General features: G+C 39.8%; 1 protein-coding gene across 1 annotated transcript in view; it reads right to left on the bottom strand.

The window, feature by feature from the left end:
- Nucleotides 1-1,070: 1,070 nt before the first annotated feature.
- GPI (glucose-6-phosphate isomerase) overlaps nt 1,071-16,405 on the bottom strand; it is a 28,081-nt gene continuing 12,746 nt past the window's right edge. The window contains exons 5-18 of the mRNA XM_037877723.2: nt 15,461-15,544; nt 15,219-15,365; nt 13,079-13,150; nt 11,827-11,871; nt 10,724-10,777; nt 9,143-9,203; nt 7,976-8,019; nt 7,512-7,664; nt 6,697-6,826; nt 6,207-6,283; nt 4,638-4,766; nt 3,615-3,690; nt 3,467-3,533; nt 1,071-1,495 (exon numbers count right to left, since the gene is read on the bottom strand). Of these exons, the coding sequence (XP_037733651.1) occupies nt 1,372-1,495; nt 3,467-3,533; nt 3,615-3,690; nt 4,638-4,766; nt 6,207-6,283; nt 6,697-6,826; nt 7,512-7,664; nt 7,976-8,019; nt 9,143-9,203; nt 10,724-10,777; nt 11,827-11,871; nt 13,079-13,150; nt 15,219-15,365; nt 15,461-15,544 (1,263 nt within the window). The 3' untranslated portion in view covers nt 1,071-1,371. The remainder of the gene's footprint in view (nt 1,496-3,466; nt 3,534-3,614; nt 3,691-4,637; nt 4,767-6,206; nt 6,284-6,696; nt 6,827-7,511; nt 7,665-7,975; nt 8,020-9,142; nt 9,204-10,723; nt 10,778-11,826; nt 11,872-13,078; nt 13,151-15,218; nt 15,366-15,460; nt 15,545-16,405) is intronic.

The following is a 16,405-nucleotide window of genomic DNA, read 5'->3' as shown; positions in this document are numbered from 1 at the left end:
TAGCAGCTCAAATTTAAGTAGCCCCAGGAGATTATGGGAAGCGATTAGCATTGCAAGAAGTGTTAGATTAGTATTAAAGCCACAACTGTCATACATGTGCCATGTCTCCAAGACCCAAATTCACATGAGTGCAGCATGTGTTTGTACTCAGATAAGGAAGGGGTTGTAAGCTTGAAATTTTCTACTTCTAGCTTGGTTTCTGCAAGTTTTCTTTTAAGCTGTATTTGGTGTGTAGGGCTCATTAAATTAAGAGTTAATTAGTCTTGCTTTCCCCTCACACTGCCCCTCCACCCTTTGAGTCTTGATTGGGATCATCAACTCATTTTTATAAGCTGTAAAGAAATAGGGGTTGTAAGAAAGTCACCTGTGCAGTCTTGTGTAGAGTCTACAGTTAACATGATACACACAGTGGCTGAGGGGGATTTTAAATTTCCATAACAGACTTTCAAGGCTTGTTTGTCAAGACTGTTTTCTGTTCTCTTTATTCAATTTGAAGCAAATACAATTACTGTATGTATAATTGTTTGGAGGGTCCTGAAAGACAGATATGGGAAACCTGAGGGGTTCTCAGTAAGTGGTGTTAAGCTCCAGCAGCTTGATAGGAAATTGAATGCAAATATACCAAACATCTGAGTGTTCCTGAAGTCTAAAAAACATCAATGCCACATCAGGAAAGAAGTTTCCTCCTCTTTGGAGAAGCTGTTTGTCTGATATATCCATAGCTCATGGAGAATCTGGACAAGTAAATACAGAAGAGCCACCACAGTACACTTGTCAGCCTTCCTTATCTGTTTAGCACAATAGCAGTAACAATGAATCCCTAGGGGTTACAGTGGCCATTATGACCAGGTCTTCGTCACAGAACATATACTATACAAACTGAGCAGTGTTGCAACACTGGCTTGTTTGATTTCTGCAAGGTGTTTCCCCTAATCCTAAACCCCTGAGTTTACAGTAACACCAGTCTCAAAAGAAGAGGACATAAATTGAAGTTAGATACTCTGAAACTGAGTGAACTAACTGGTAAAGTTAGGATTATCAGGCTTGCACTTAACAGAGTGAAGAGGTTCTATTGTCCACTGTCTTTTATTTCCTTATTTTAGTACATGTGATCAACTGAGGGATTAGTGAGGGACATACCAGCTGCACTTTACAGTTTGACAACCACAAAAATAGAAAGCAACTATACAATCTGTTTCACAAAACTAGCTTCCATTTGTAACACATTTGACAGAACAGGATTAGCTGCAACAAGTTACGGGGCTCCAAGTGTAAAGTGTTATTTTGGTTAAAGTAGCTAAAAAGCAATTACTACAACATTGATCTGGGTGTTCGGTAGTTAGACTGGTGGTATCTTCTGAATCTTTCAAGTCAAGCTTTATGCTTCTTGATGAAGCTAATGAGCCCATTTGTTGAGCCATCATGAGATGTCACTGGAGCATCAGAATCTAGTTCTGGTTCAATTTTCTTAGCCAATTGCTTTCCAAGTTCAACTCTGCATTTTATGGAGAGGGAGAAAAAAATTAAGTTAGTACAAACTCATTTAGGCCCAGACCCACAGATATTTAGGTACAAACTCCAGATTAGATGCTACTGTTATCCATGAAACTTTGCTTAGCTGTGCCTAGACTCACTCAACACCTAAAATTTCAGGGGCAAAGTTCCCTAGGTGCCTAAAGTTTTGGCCTCTGGGCATACACACTGCTGCCTTGTTCTAGGTGCCCAGAGCCCTACCTCATGCCTAAGCCCCAGCATGAGCCACAAAGCAAGGGAAGAGAGGCATTCCCCTACATATCTTACCAGCCATGGGCTACTGGATAGATCCCCATTCAAATCTGGCCAGAGGAGGTAGTGATGCTCTCTCCCTTAACTTTAACCCCATGGATATTAGAGACCTGGTCTCAGTTTCCCCACCCTGCCTGATGGGGAGAAAAGATTTGAACAGGGGCCTCAGGATATTCTGAAGAGGGGGTCCCTCATTCTCTCCTGTTGAAGCAGTTCCACTTTGGATAAATTAGAGTCACGAGAGCAGCATAGGACAGAAATCTGGTCTCCCACCTCCCAGATGGGTGCCCTAACCACTGGACTATAGAGGAGTTGTTCCTCACCCTGGTGGCACCTCCTCCTTTCCAGACATCACAGGTTAGCCTCACAGGAGTTATGCTGTCCTAGACAGCATTACAGCCTGCAGAGACCCCTGTTCAGCTTCTACTTCAATGTTTTGGAAGAATAATGGTAGCACAGCTCTGTAGGAGAGGTGCAGAAAGTAGAATCTCTAGATCAGTGCACAGGAGCAGAGTCTTGGATCTCTGGAGTGGAGAACAGAGTCCCTTGTAGAGTCCTGGGCTTTATAGGGCCTCATCCTCTTCCACTGCCCTCTCAAAAGGAAGGCACAAGTTTCATCTGAATCTTATGCACATCCCAGCCCCTCTACTTCCTCCTGGGAGTTCCTACACGGGAGAGAGTAAGCTATGAGCCATATAGTCAGTGGTAACAGTGACAAGGAATAGCACTGACTGGCTCCTAAGAAAGGCTAGTCTTCATCTGAAAGGAAGAAAAGTGGGGAACTCCTCAAAGGGCTGCTGTCCTTCAGCAACATATACATGACCCAGGAGGCAAAGAAAAGGTTTATTTAGTGACTTGGTAAGTCAACCAAGTGCTGTCCATGACTGCTAAGTCAAGAACTAAGATATTCAAGTGACTAGTAATTTTAGGCACCCAACCTGAGAGCTTTGAAAGAACCTGAGTCAGAGCCAGGTGCTCAGCACTTTCTGAAAATCAGGCCCCTGCAAGAGGTGTCAAGTTTCAGCACTTCAGTCTCTGGGGGGCCCAAATTAGTCCCTTTAAAAAGTTTTGATCAAGATGTACCTCATGTGACAGTGGAGGGTATCATTTGAAATAGAGCCTACATTAGTATTAGGGCTCCTAGGTCAGAGGACAACCCTGCGCACGTTTTCCTGACACAGGAAAAGGAAATCAAAAAGGTGGTTTTTTGGGTGCTTCAGTATCTTGGCACCTGCTGTGATGTCATATTGCTTAGTATTAGTTTCCATACAAGTAAGGTAATCCATGTTTGCCCTTTACTTGAAAGGGATTGCTTTTTGTAACACTTTCTTGGTCTTCTCCACCTCTAATATTTCCATAAGTATTGCTGAGAACACCTATTCTTCTCCCTCTTCCCCCTCCTTCCATGTATAGTTTCTTAAAGTTAATAAAAGTAGGTCCCTTAATCTTCCCTCAAAATTCTGAGGTGAGGCCATGCATGGGTTTAACAGTGGATAAACACATCTTATCCCATAAATAGACTTGCCTTTTTATGTCTTTAGAGCCACAGCAGAAGCTTTTGCACTTTGATGAATAGTACAAGGAATATGTAGCTGACTTTCTTAAAGCTTAAGGTAATAAAGTAAGTGAGAAGTTGAGTGCCACAGTTCATAAGGATTGGAAATAGGTTAGTAAGACTTACCCCCACTGGTCATAGCTATTAATATCCCACACAACTCCTTGAACAAAGATCTTGTGTTCGTACATAGCTATAAAAAACAAAACCAGAATTAACTAAGCCTCATCAGAAAAACATCACTGAACATTACTAATAATGGAGACATATTTACCAATTAAGGCTCCCAGAATGAATGGGGAAAGTTTTGTAAACACAATGGAATTAGTTGGGCGATTTCCTTCAAAGACCTTTCAAACAAAACAAAAAACAAACAGTGTTACATCCCGAACAGAGTCCCATATCAGAATCACATGAATCTATTTTTCCAGGCCCCTAGTATCAGTGAGTCACGCACCAAGTTATGTTTTATTTTAATTAAAGATTGTAGAGAGCAACATGAAGAGCATCAGAAGAGCGATTTCAATCTGTTGGTCATCCCCATAGACCATATTGTAATAAGTTTGTCAGCATAATAGTCGTAAAATGTCCTCTCCAAATGCCAGGAGCATGTACAATAGAGCCCTGCAACCCAACCAAAGGGGCTCAAGTGTTAGGTCCTGGTCAGATCAGGATGTTGCCACCTAGCTGCACGGGGTGATGCTGAGTGAGTGTGCCAAAGAGTTGCAGTGCCTCTTACTCTGCAGCACACAGAGCAGGGGGCTGCAGATGATAGGAGCAGGGCATGGTAGCACAGCTCTCGCTGTGCTGACTTCGTGGGCACGGGTCAGGTTGAAAACAGTTCTTCCCACTTGGATTTGGGTTATGTGGGATTGGGTCATGTTTGGACCTAAAAATTAGGCCCAAGCAGACTCTTACATGCACAAGTTCAGACTATGGGGACGACAGCAAGTGCAGTAAGATCAGGCTTCCAGGGCTAGATATGGAAAAGCCTGTACTGTCTGGGAAGTGCTGCAAGGTTGCAGTGTTCTGTTAACACAACAACGACATGGTTTGGTTTTTAAAAAGGAATTTGCCCCAGTGAGACCTCCCAAGTCAGTCACTGAATCTCCAAAAATTCAACATTTGCAGCTTGCTGCTGTTCATGTCTAGCCAACCGCCACCAGAGGGCGCCTCATTTCTCCTAACCTACTACATTTAAACATTTCTATAGTACCCACCTATTGTCTGCAACACACACAATGCTTCTGACACCAAAACATAGTGTAATTTGAATGACTTATCACCACACTGATACCTTATGTGGAAGAAGTTTCTCCAGAGGATCTCCACTCAGCCCAGTAGCCTGCAGTTCTTTTTGAGCCTCATCAGCAGTCTTTCCTTTCATCAAGGCTTCAGTCTGAGCAAGAAAGTTGGCCAGAAGGATCTAATGGGAAGAAGTTAGATATTAACAAGCCAGCCAAATTACTGCCCTTCTAGTTAATAGTGCTCCCTCTCTATCTAGTGCTTAGAGCCCAGTACTGCACCAGGATTCCATTCCAGGGTGCACAATGTCAGGAAGGTCACTTAGCGCTAAAACTGAGGTACCAGGTACAGTACAACAGAAATATGGTTTCTTTCTCCAAGTATAGTCAGAAGGCTTCTCAGTGTCATGAATATATGCAAAGGAGAGAATTTAAAGATTCAGGGTGAAATACTTCAGTGGGGCCAGGATTTCACTCCCAGAAACCACCACAATAACCACTGCACTGTATCTACCTCTGTAGCGCTCCTTGTGTTTTACCACTTTTCATCCACTTTTCACAAGATTATGCACTTTCTTCTATGCCACACCCCCAATCCATGGGATGTTCTTAATCAGATGACACACCAAGTCAGCCTCTCCTCAAGATCTATACAAAGTTAGCCAGCTGAGAAATCCATGAACTCTGAGACAGAAACCTTAATGTCCTGCCACATACCAGCCCTACCTGAATAAAATGTATATTCTTATTGCAGTTACCCATCATCGCTCCTTTCTTAAGGGTCATGCTACCTCCTCATTGTATCACATGGACTAGTTTGCAAGCACTTCGGGGCGGAGATCACATCCTGTTTTGGGCCGTGCCTATCAGTCACCATAATACATCATTTCTAACGTGCCTAGGAATGACTGAGTGAAATTGCTCGGTTGTCTTTTTTTTTTAAAAAAGAAGTTATTTATATTTGTCTGAAGTCAGTGTTAACATCCTGTCACAAGAATCTAGAGTGTAATTTAAGAGAAGTACTAACAACCTCCCCCTCCGAAGCTGGAAATAAAAGGGTAGCACTAGGAAAGTTACACATTGCACTGGGAAAGTTAATGGAAAAAAATCAGTTTATAGTTATGTTAAAAAGTGAGCCAATATAAATGGATGGATTAAACCTTTAATAAAACAGTCCAGGTTCATAGGAGACAATGCTCAGAAGATAAATAGCCTGTTGGTATCTTTATGAATTATTTTCCAAGGATGTGCAAAGCTTGGAGGTCAGGAGCATCTCTTAAGGAAAAGGTTTCATCATCTCCTTTGAAAATTTGACTCCTCACAATATGCAGACTTGCCTGATTTTTAATGTAATTCTATACACACCCCCCACCAACAGGCCACATTTTGTCTGCCTCTAGACTAGAGAGTTGCAAGTTCTGCAGGAACAAAACCTCTGTATAGTCAGGTCAGATTGTTCTGCCACACCCTGTGTGAGGGGGCAGTCTCAAACATTAAAAATGTGGTCCAGTGTTTAAAACAGATGAATTCTGAAATACTGTAGTGTTGAATGAACTCTAGTCTCTTCAGCTGTAGTAAGAGGAAATACGGCTGCTAATGATTACGAGCACAAGTAGTTTTACCTTGTGATGCAAGCCGTTTCTGATTGGATTTTGGGTCTGGACTGGGATTAGAAAATCGCAGGGGATTATACGAGTTCCTGCAGGGAAGACAATGTTAGAAACCCATGAGTACTTTATTAAAATCAAGCAGGAAAAGTTTTCCTAAAAAACCCGTAAATTGACAAATTTCAGCCACTCTAAACTAGTCTAAAACAGCAGCAAAAAGTTTTCCAAAAAATAAATATTTCATAAATTCTTGACCAGCTCTACTTTAGAGATTAGTTTTTTAGAAGTCCTAAATCCTTTTGCTGCAATACCACACCATGTTGCCTTCTAAGGCCACTGGTTAACAATATAATAGGTTGATAGTAGGTAAGAAGCCTATGCCAATTTAGCCAATACCCTGCCCTCAAGACCGTATCAATTCTTCAACCTCTGCAGCATCTGGTGTTCAGAATTTCCTCCCAAACCCAGGTGTTCTGCATAGCTGTCACCAGTTTTACAATTGTACCTTGATGGATGAGCTGATAAAAGGCATGCTGCCCATTAGTTCCAGGTTCACCCCACACAATAGGGCCAGTACTGTAGTCCACACGAGTGCCTTTCTTGGTGATGTATTTCCCATTAGATTCCATGTCACCCTACAAGCAATGAGGTTAGAAGTTTATAATCAGATATACCCTATAGGTTTTTTTTGTTGTTGTTCTTGCGGAGTCTTCTATTAGGCCTGTAACAACCTTCTCCATTTACTTTAACTCTGTTTATCTTTTTCAATTTTAAAAAAGTTAGTAGTTTGGTTTGTTGACATCAGGAAGGTTGGGATGCTAACAAAATCTGTGAGAGACAGGGTTTTTATGAGCCTCTCTATTGATGGTTGTGAAGAGCCAATAGTTGTATTACTGTGTTACCAAGACAGTATTCTTCCTGAAAACTCTCCAAAATGCCATTATATTATGTGTGCAGTGTTGTTTTAGCGGGGTCAATCCCAGGATATTAAAAAAACAAGATGGTTGAGGCAATATTTTTTTTTATTGGACCAAACTTCTGCTGGTGAAAGACAAGCTTTCAAGCTACACAGAGCTCTTTGCCAGATCTGGGAAAGGTACTCTAACAGTTCAATACTACATGGAATAGATAGTTTAGCATAAGTAGTTAGCACATATTCTAAGGGACGATTCCAGGTGAAGTGGCCTGTTATATTATGCTCCAGTGATCACCATCAAAAGAGATGCTTTATGCTAACAAGCAAAGTGCACCCGACCTCAAAGGCAGTGAACTATCTATGCACAGACTTACAGAGAACCTTCTGTACAAGCTGAGCCTTACCTGCTGGAAGTAAGCAGCAAAGCGGTGCATGTATTGATCATATGGCAGGAGCGCATGGGTTTCACAGCCATAAAAGTTTATATACCAGACACCCAGCATGGCCAGCAGAACTGGCACGTTGTTTTCCAGTGGAGCAGTGTGGAAGTGGTTGTCCTATGTAGGAAAGAGATGAGAAAGAAAACTACAGTGACCAAAGAAATTTACTTCCTTGAATAAGAGGTTCTGAGTTTGGTCCAATTGTCCCCCAAATTGAACAGTGGCAATAAAAACTGATCTAAGACTGGGAAGGAGGGGTGAGCTCCAACAGAAAGTGTTTTCAAAGCAGTGGAAACAATAAGGAGCTTGGGGAAGACCAGTACTTTTCCACAACTGATCATTAAAGTCTGTCACCACCAGCAGTCTTAACAGCAACATTGTACCAAGTTAATGGGAACACAATATCTAACAAGCATTTGCATACTCACCATCCAGTGAGCTCCTGCAAGCAGTTTCTCAAAGTTGTCAAAACCTAACCAAAAAAAAAGTGTGCATTTTAACTATCACAACTTACACATGGTTTCCTTGGAAAATAAGTCCCCAACACAGCTTAGATTCTTATACACTAAGATTTCCTTTCGTTAGTGAAATTTTGAGTTGGAAAGCGGCTTTTCATAACTTTGGCTCTATCTGTGCCCCCAAGGTTGGGTTTGAATGAGTCTGGGCTTTAAAATTTCAGGGCTCAACTTCAGTAAGTTTTTATACTTTAACCTTAGCCTGAAAACCGAATGAGAGAATAAGTAACAAAGGGAAATGTACACAGAGGCAGCATCTGTTATCAGTATCTGAATTTCTATGGCATAGCTTTCTGATCAGTCTCTGAATTACTGAGACCAATTTCTTTCTAGGGTGAACTATTTGAGAACTTTATCAGAAATTTACCTAGCTTGGTTTATATACAGTCCTATCATTATGGTCCTTAACCAGCACCACCCATCAGTGCGCATTAGGAACTGGTGCCCTAATCACCCCCACCTACACTACAGCATTAATTGATAAACCTGTCCCTCTTCAGTATAAAATTCTGAAGAGGAGGAGGAGGAAATGGAGCTGATGATAAAAGCAGTAACTCTACAAAAGCAGCTCTGTACAGACTACTGGATCAAGAGCAAATAGCTAAATCAGTAGGCCAGCAACATTTATTTAAAGGCAGACTTGGGTTGCTCAGGCAGCCAGAAGGGTACTACCTATCTGCCACTTAGTTAGAATGGAAGAAATCCATTTAGGTTTACACAGCAATGGAGTATTTCACATACTGCAACTCCAATACTCAATCTCAAAAGCACCGTAACTATTTCCTCATGGCCTTGTCAGGGTCCAGGAAATTTTAGTTTTCATTTAGAAAATGAAATTAAAAATGACTGAACAGAAGTCAAAAATATTTTTGACCATGCAAGTGGGCAAGATGCACGGTTGGCCATTTTGTCAAAGGCAAATTTGTGGGTGCAATTTCAGAAGTTGAGATGTGCTACTGAAATCCAAAGAGCCAAGTTATCTATTTCACTATAGATCATTTTAGCATATTCAATGTGTGTAAATCACACCGCTGATCATGCAAGCCATGTAGAGTATTTTTATATAATATGGATACATACCAACATGCAGAGCAATGGAGAGACCAATGGCTGACCACAATGAGTAACGGCCACCAACCCACTGCAAATACAAGATTGTTTTAGATAGCAGTAACTTTTCATGAGGATTCTGTGTTTAAACATATGGCAACAAGTTCTACTAACTCCTCTCATACTGCACTCTTTGGATATGAAATAGAAATTTCCAAATTCATTTTTGCTCTTCAGAACACAAGTTTTTATTTTAATACAGGACAGCGATGTGTCCTTCCTTGTTCTGCACACCCATAGCAGACAAGCCAGACCATTTCTGGGAATGGGTTTAGTTTAACTGGTGGAACAGACAGAAGATCCTTACTTTTTATGGGTTGCAGAATAAGCTACCTTAAGTGTTCAAACCAAAATGTAGTTCCATTTATTTTTACAGAATCACTTTTTGGCAATGTGGGACTGTGTCCATTGTCTATGAAGGACCATCAGTTTGGTTATATTTGGGGGGTGGGGGGGGTCGGGGGGAGAGGAGGAGAAGAGAAAGGTATTTCTTTAATAAAAATCTAAAATATCAGAAGTGAAAACAAGCCATTCCATAAAATAATTCTAGAGTGGTTTAGTGATCCGATTGCTGAATATGCTTGGTATGTTTTATGTGCACCCATTAGAAGGCAACAGCATGTGTTTGGAGGCTGTCAGCCAGTGAGATCAAAGTTTGTGGTCCAGTGAGCTGGCAGATCACATGGTACTAGCTTCTACCTCACTTCTAGCTGCTAACCTGAATCAAAGGCAGCTAAATATGCCTTAACTACTGTCCTAATGTTACTTTTGCTTGTACGTAAATCCTTGTGTCAACTACAGCAATGTGAAGGCATTACAAATGGGAGAGGTGGTGTGCCACACAACACTGACAAGTTGGCCAGGCTACGAAACTGTTCAAGAATCCTTGTTATAAAGGGTTAGACCAACCTGAATGTTAAATAGCTTTCATGGTTTCAACAAGAAACCTTTAAAACCTAGTTTTAAATATGCTGTCAGGCATGTAACAAGGAGCAATATACTGACCTGTCTGATGTTGTCAGGCATAGTTCAGATATATTACTTTTTCCACAAGGTTTGAGATGAAGGTCCACTGTACTTACAATTTGTGTCTGTTACTAAATATCAGATCAGATTCTGGTTCTTTGATATTTGACCTTTACTGATCTAAATTATATACACAGTAGAGTGCGACAGTCAAATGTCACAGCTTATAATAACTACTTGTAAGACTTACACTTGGAGCAATGAGCTATCTCCTGTTACTCAACAGCTGTCTAGACAGCACTGCATACAGAAAGTGCCTCTTCTGACCTTTGATAGGGAGACAAACTGAATGGCCAAGATTGATATATATATTTCACTACTTTGACATGTTCCCTCAATTTATGGTTAGGATTCTAACATATTACTGTCTTAAAGCACTAGTGGATTTATTTTAGTACCTTGTATACTTTAGTATTGCGGGGGGAAGGGGGGGCAAGATATTGACCTTTTAATTTGGCTTTTCTGAAGCAAGTTAAGTTATTCTAACAGTTAGCATCTATTGCTTGGTGTTAAACATTTACTTACATCCCAAAACTCAAACATATTCTCAGTGTCAATTCCAAAGTCTTTAACTTTAGGCTAGAATAAAAAATAAAATGGGTAAATACATTCATATTAGAGAACACAGATGTCAAACAGCAACTCCAGGATGCTTATGTAGCTAAAGTTATAGTTAGCTTAAAGATTATTTCCTATATAACTAAAGTACACACAAACAAACATCTCCCTGACTTCATACTCTGGGTCAGAAGTTTAAAGACTCCACCAGAAAATAAGCCATGATTGATCCTGTGTTCCTCCTGGTCAATGTACCATCTGTCAGCGGTCCCAAAACAAGAAGTTCAATTTAGTGGTGTAAATGGATCAGAAAATTCGTAAATGGAAAGTAGTGTAATGAACCAACATGGCATTTAGTGTTGTTCAAAATTAATAGTTTACATGCAGCAGGGCCAGAATGGAAAATGGAACTTTAAAATCGACTTGCAGAAGGCTTTGAGGTAAATGCAGACCTTTCTCATCTTATTATAGATGTTCTTACTCATTGCAGTAGCTTTTTTACACTACAGCCCCTTTATGCTTGCAAATTTTCACTGTACATACCCACCAAATACCAAGACTATGTGTTACACTACTTACACCTAACAGCTTACTTTCATCATTGCAGAACTTGGCCCAAAGATTTAAATGGTGTTTAAAACTCACAACATCAGAACCTTACCCAGGAGTACATAACTAGTTAAGCAAGAAGTGGTACCCTTTGTTACTAATGGGGCAACCATATGAACTGTAAATCAGAAAATGATATGGAGTACAGATTTTTTACAAAAATTTGATCCAAAAGAAAAGTAGAAGTATATGAAGCAGCTCTGAGCAATATTTTTCCCATCCTAAATAAGCCATCCTTTGAAGGCCCTTTGGAGACTGCATTTTCCCATAATCCACTACTGGGAATAATTCTTCTCTTGTACATGAAATTGTAAGACTCCCCCCTTTCCAAGAGCAAGATGATCTTAAAGCATGAGGTATTGTTTTCACACCTACACATTTCCACACCTTCCTGGATTTTAATTAAGTTCATTTTTAAAACCTATAGCATAGGTCTAAATAAAAAAAAGTGTTATACTTACGCCATTGGTAGACAAGGCAACAAAATGCTTGGCCACAGCAGAAGGCTTTAATAAAATAAAAATATAAACTAGTTATACAGAACACTGCTAAATATTTTGCATTGCTGATCAGCCACAAAGCTGGTTTATGCATGTTGACACAATCAGGATTGTTCTTTTGATATTTGCTTCTGCTGGCATTAAGAAAACATGGTTGACTGTTGCTATTCATGTATATTTGCTCTGTCTGAACTTGACTTTATCATGAATACAGATATTGTAAGAGTCAGCAGCATGTCTGACCCAACTGTAGGCAAGGTTCAAAGATAGTTTAAGTCTTCTTATAGCAAATATCCTGGAGCAACATACTCAACCTTCAGGACAAGGTGCTGAAGGTGTCTGTCTAGATCAACCCTTCCTGACCAGGTTTTGGAGCAGCCTGGGTTTGGTATGTTACAAAGATCCTCCTGGCAATCATCAAAAGGTCAGTGGAGGCCAGAAATCCTTGCCTTGGTTCTTTAATGAATCAACCCCAAGTGACAGGCTTGAAATTCAGCACCTCACTTAGAGCTTCAGGTTAAGTATTTCAGTATTTCTGGACTCAGGGAGGTATTGTTATAGGAATAGTTTACAAGAGAAATGCTCTCAAACCCTGATCTTGAAAAGTAAATATAGTTTCCCCTAGTGGGAGTGGGTTAGAGGTAGTTTTAATTAAAAAAAAAAAAAAAAAAAAAACTACTTGCATTTCAAAGTATGAATGATAGGAGGGTGAAGGAAGGAGTGAGATGCCAGAATATGAACTGAAGACCTCTATTCACAGTTCGGACATCTGCTGCAGCAGCCTCCATCTACTGCTTCAACTATAACTATGTGTAGCTTTGAAAGTTTTGCCAAGGACTGGCAGGCCATTCCATGGAGGCTAGCATCTCTTCAAGTTTCTTCCACCTCACAGAAGTCTGGCAGTTGTACCATATTACAAGATGGATCTGAGATACAGGCTACATCTATTCAAGTACTTTTATACAAAGGATTTTAGGTGCAACTCAAACATTTGTCTCAACACCTAAGTGGCTTCATCCCTGATTAAGATCAGAGATGCAGCCAGTAACTTTAGTGGTAATGGAATTTAGTTTAATGTGACAGATCCAACATTTGCTAACGTGTACAGCATGTGTTTCGGCAGCAGTTGGCTCTGCTCCAGAGCTTGTTTAGAACTGACACAGGGAAGGGCTGTTAAGTGTTCAGTTATGTAATTTAAGCATATTATACTTACATCATTAGCAGAAAGAAGAAGCCACTCTCTGGCTGTTTCTGCATTGGTAATAGTTTCTTGGGTGGTGAAAGTCTGCACAGCAGAAAAGAGATCTTTTAATACAGTCACATTCACAGAAAGTACATGAAGTCTGTATGTGTTTAAGGAATGCAAGACAAGATTAGGCTACCAAAACATCAAATTCTTCCAGCTAGTCAGAGCAGAGTAACCCTAAATTTATATAACAGCAGCAGCTTGATTTCAAGGAAGAATGCACCCACTGTGCATGCAGATATTAGTATTTCTAGGTGCACACCTAATTTCACATTAACATTGGTCTGAGGACACAAGGAATATTTAGGATTTTTTTTGGCAGGTACATCGGTTTTAGCTGATGTAATTGATATTTGAAGGAGGGCATAAACTGTTTGGACTACAATTTCCACTTTAAGACTAGTGGTGACTTCTAACTGAAAACTTAAATTGGGAAAACCACACAGATTGTTAGTTCTGTTTGTTTTCATTCCCATCTCTCACATTTGGGACACTTTATTCTACTTAGTTTATGGCAAGAGTCTTGCCATAACTTCATTTTGCTGATTAAAGAAAACACGTTCCTGCTTTATGAAGTGTGAAAACAAGGTCAGTCATGCAATTCTTCTAGGATCAGCTTCAGCCATTCTGATTTACTCAACCATCACAATATAGCTTTAAGGATGAGCATTACATTCATTTTACTCCCATCCATCTCCGAAATTATTTTGTTATAAAACATGCATTTGTTGAGAAACTAAAAAAAATACCATTCGTTCCCTTCCGAACATATCCAATTATCTAACTACAATCTGGCAAATAAACTGAACTGTTACTCTTTCAATCTGGCAATATTTTGAACTTTTGAACCGTGATGATTGAACTCAATTACTCACAAAACAATGCTAGTGGTCATTTTGAAGTTTCCCTCTTACTTCATACATTAGTTGAAGGTCTATGTTACTGCCAAGTTGAGATAATGAGCAAAACAAGCAAAGCAAGGTCAGCATTACACATGGTAATTTGTTAGGGATTATGCCTTTAAAACCAAGGGGGTTCTGCTCTGCTTTAGAAATGAAGGGACCTCAGTCATACAACTATGAAATTTGTCTCCATCAACTTCCTCAGGCAAGACAGAAGCCAGTATATGCTTTAGTTAGTATTCCCCAAAGAGGAACAAAAACACAAAATAAAGACAAGACCCTCCCAGCCATTATGTTCATGAATTAAGGCAAGCCATCCTCAAGCAGCATTCTAGAAATGCAGTTATAGTAAGTTTATATTGAAGTGCAAAACTGAAATTGTACAAATTGCTTACAAATTGACAAAATATTATGCTGGCAATTTGTAGCTTCTACAATGTTTACGGTGATCAAGAAATTTAACGTTGAGTTCTTTGGGGCACAGACTTGTCCATTTTGTGTTTGTATAGAGCTTAGCACAGTGGGGTCTAGTTCTGAGGGACTATCACAATACAAAAAAGTAATATAGAACAGCTACTGTGACAAATGTTACAGAATGCTACTTAAAAAAGATCTTTAAGTGTACCGTACTTTGTGTAGGATCTATTATCATCATCAAGAACCAAAAATATACAACTGAGTAAAACTAGGTTCTAACAAATAGGAAAAATGCATCAAAGACATGGCAAAACGCTAAACCTGATCTTGAATTTTAAAAGAACTAGCCACATGGCATCACAAATTTCATTTATGGGATATTGAACACTGAGACAAGACTTTTTGGCTATGGCTCAACTAAGTATTGTTTTTGGACACAAATCCCATTCATTTAAACATCTGGAGAAGTTAATATTTTCATAGAATTGTAGAACAGGAAGGGACCTCAAGAGGTCTTCTAGTTCAGTCCCTTGCACTCAAGGCAGGACTAAGTATTATCTACCATCCCTGACAGGTGCCTGTCTAACCTGCTCTTAACCTCCAGTTACAGATTCCACAACCTCCCTAGGCAATTTATTCCAGTGTTTAGGAAAAACTTCCTAACTGTCATGGTAGTTAATGTCCAACCTACACCTCCCTTGCTGCAATTTTTATACATTTTGAGTGATCTCCATTCTGACCATTTACAAATTGAGAAAGTCACCCGCTAGTGTTAATATTTTCTATACCTTAGATGCAATGATGAAGAGTGTTGTCTCAGGATTAAGTTCAGCCACGGTTTTGGCTATATGAGTACCATCAATGTTGGATACAAACCAGACACGAGGGCCTCCCTTGGAATATGGTTTCAGGGCTTCAGTCACCATAACGGGGCCCTGGAAAGCATCAATATAGTTAGGTTGTAAAATCTTCGCTGCACACACGCACAAGTCACAAAATGTTATGCTGGAGTCAGTACTTGAGAGCTTACCAAATCTGAGCCACCAATCCCAATATTGACCACATCGGTAATTGCCTTTCCAGTGTAGCCTTTCCATTCTCCACTACGAACTTTCTGCAGTTTAAATACACAGATTTCAATTAAGGTTAAGTTACAATGACTACAATATCAAGACCATCATTTATGTATAGATTAGGGTCACAAATACTCCTAGGAGATTCTCCCAAAAGGTTCTCCTTTTAAACAAGCAAATACTAAAGAACCAAATGCACAGCTAAAAAGTAAATCCATAAAACAAAAAAGGATTTAGAGTTTTTATTAAAAAAAGAGGATCGTTGTGGACACAAATATACTAACTTATAAAGGGCAAAGGTCAGCCTTTACATATGCACATACTCCCCTTACTCAACTCCAACTGGAGCAGCACATATTTTTCACAAGACTGAATAGGGCCCTTACTGTAGAGCAGTGACAAATGTTAAAGCTTCATATAGGCCAGTGATTTCCTCATACCACAGCCAAAGTACTGCATACTAATACCAGTGCCTAAGTCTACAAGAACAGAATATAAGACCTCTGTGTTCCATCATGGCAATTACAATAAATATGAATGTTAAAGAGGAGGAACATCAAAGGAGCAACCCAAATTAAAAATCTATATAATATCAAGAGGATTCTGAGCTATTAAGTTCTGGTTTGCATTTGAACTTAAATTCAGAGGAGTTTGGATCTGAAGTTCTGCATTGGGCCTCTAATTAATGTAAGTAGGTTTTGCTAGATATAAGAGCACTGGTTCTAAGAAGTGTCATGGGTATACAAGATTTATGTCTAAACAAAATATTCAAAGGTTTTCCATTGTACACAGGTCTTCTATTAAGAGAATCAGTTCTGTGCTTCAGCCCTACTTGTTGGTCTGCCAGCTACTGAAAGTTTTGAATAGAAGCTGTCAAACTGGTATACCACCAAAATAGCAAC

This window comes from Chelonia mydas, chromosome 12 (assembly GCF_015237465.2).
Source record: "Chelonia mydas isolate rCheMyd1 chromosome 12, rCheMyd1.pri.v2, whole genome shotgun sequence".
In the NCBI taxonomy this organism is placed as follows: Eukaryota; Metazoa; Chordata; order Testudines; family Cheloniidae; genus Chelonia; species Chelonia mydas.
This window is presented reverse-complemented; position numbering and strand designations above follow the sequence as displayed.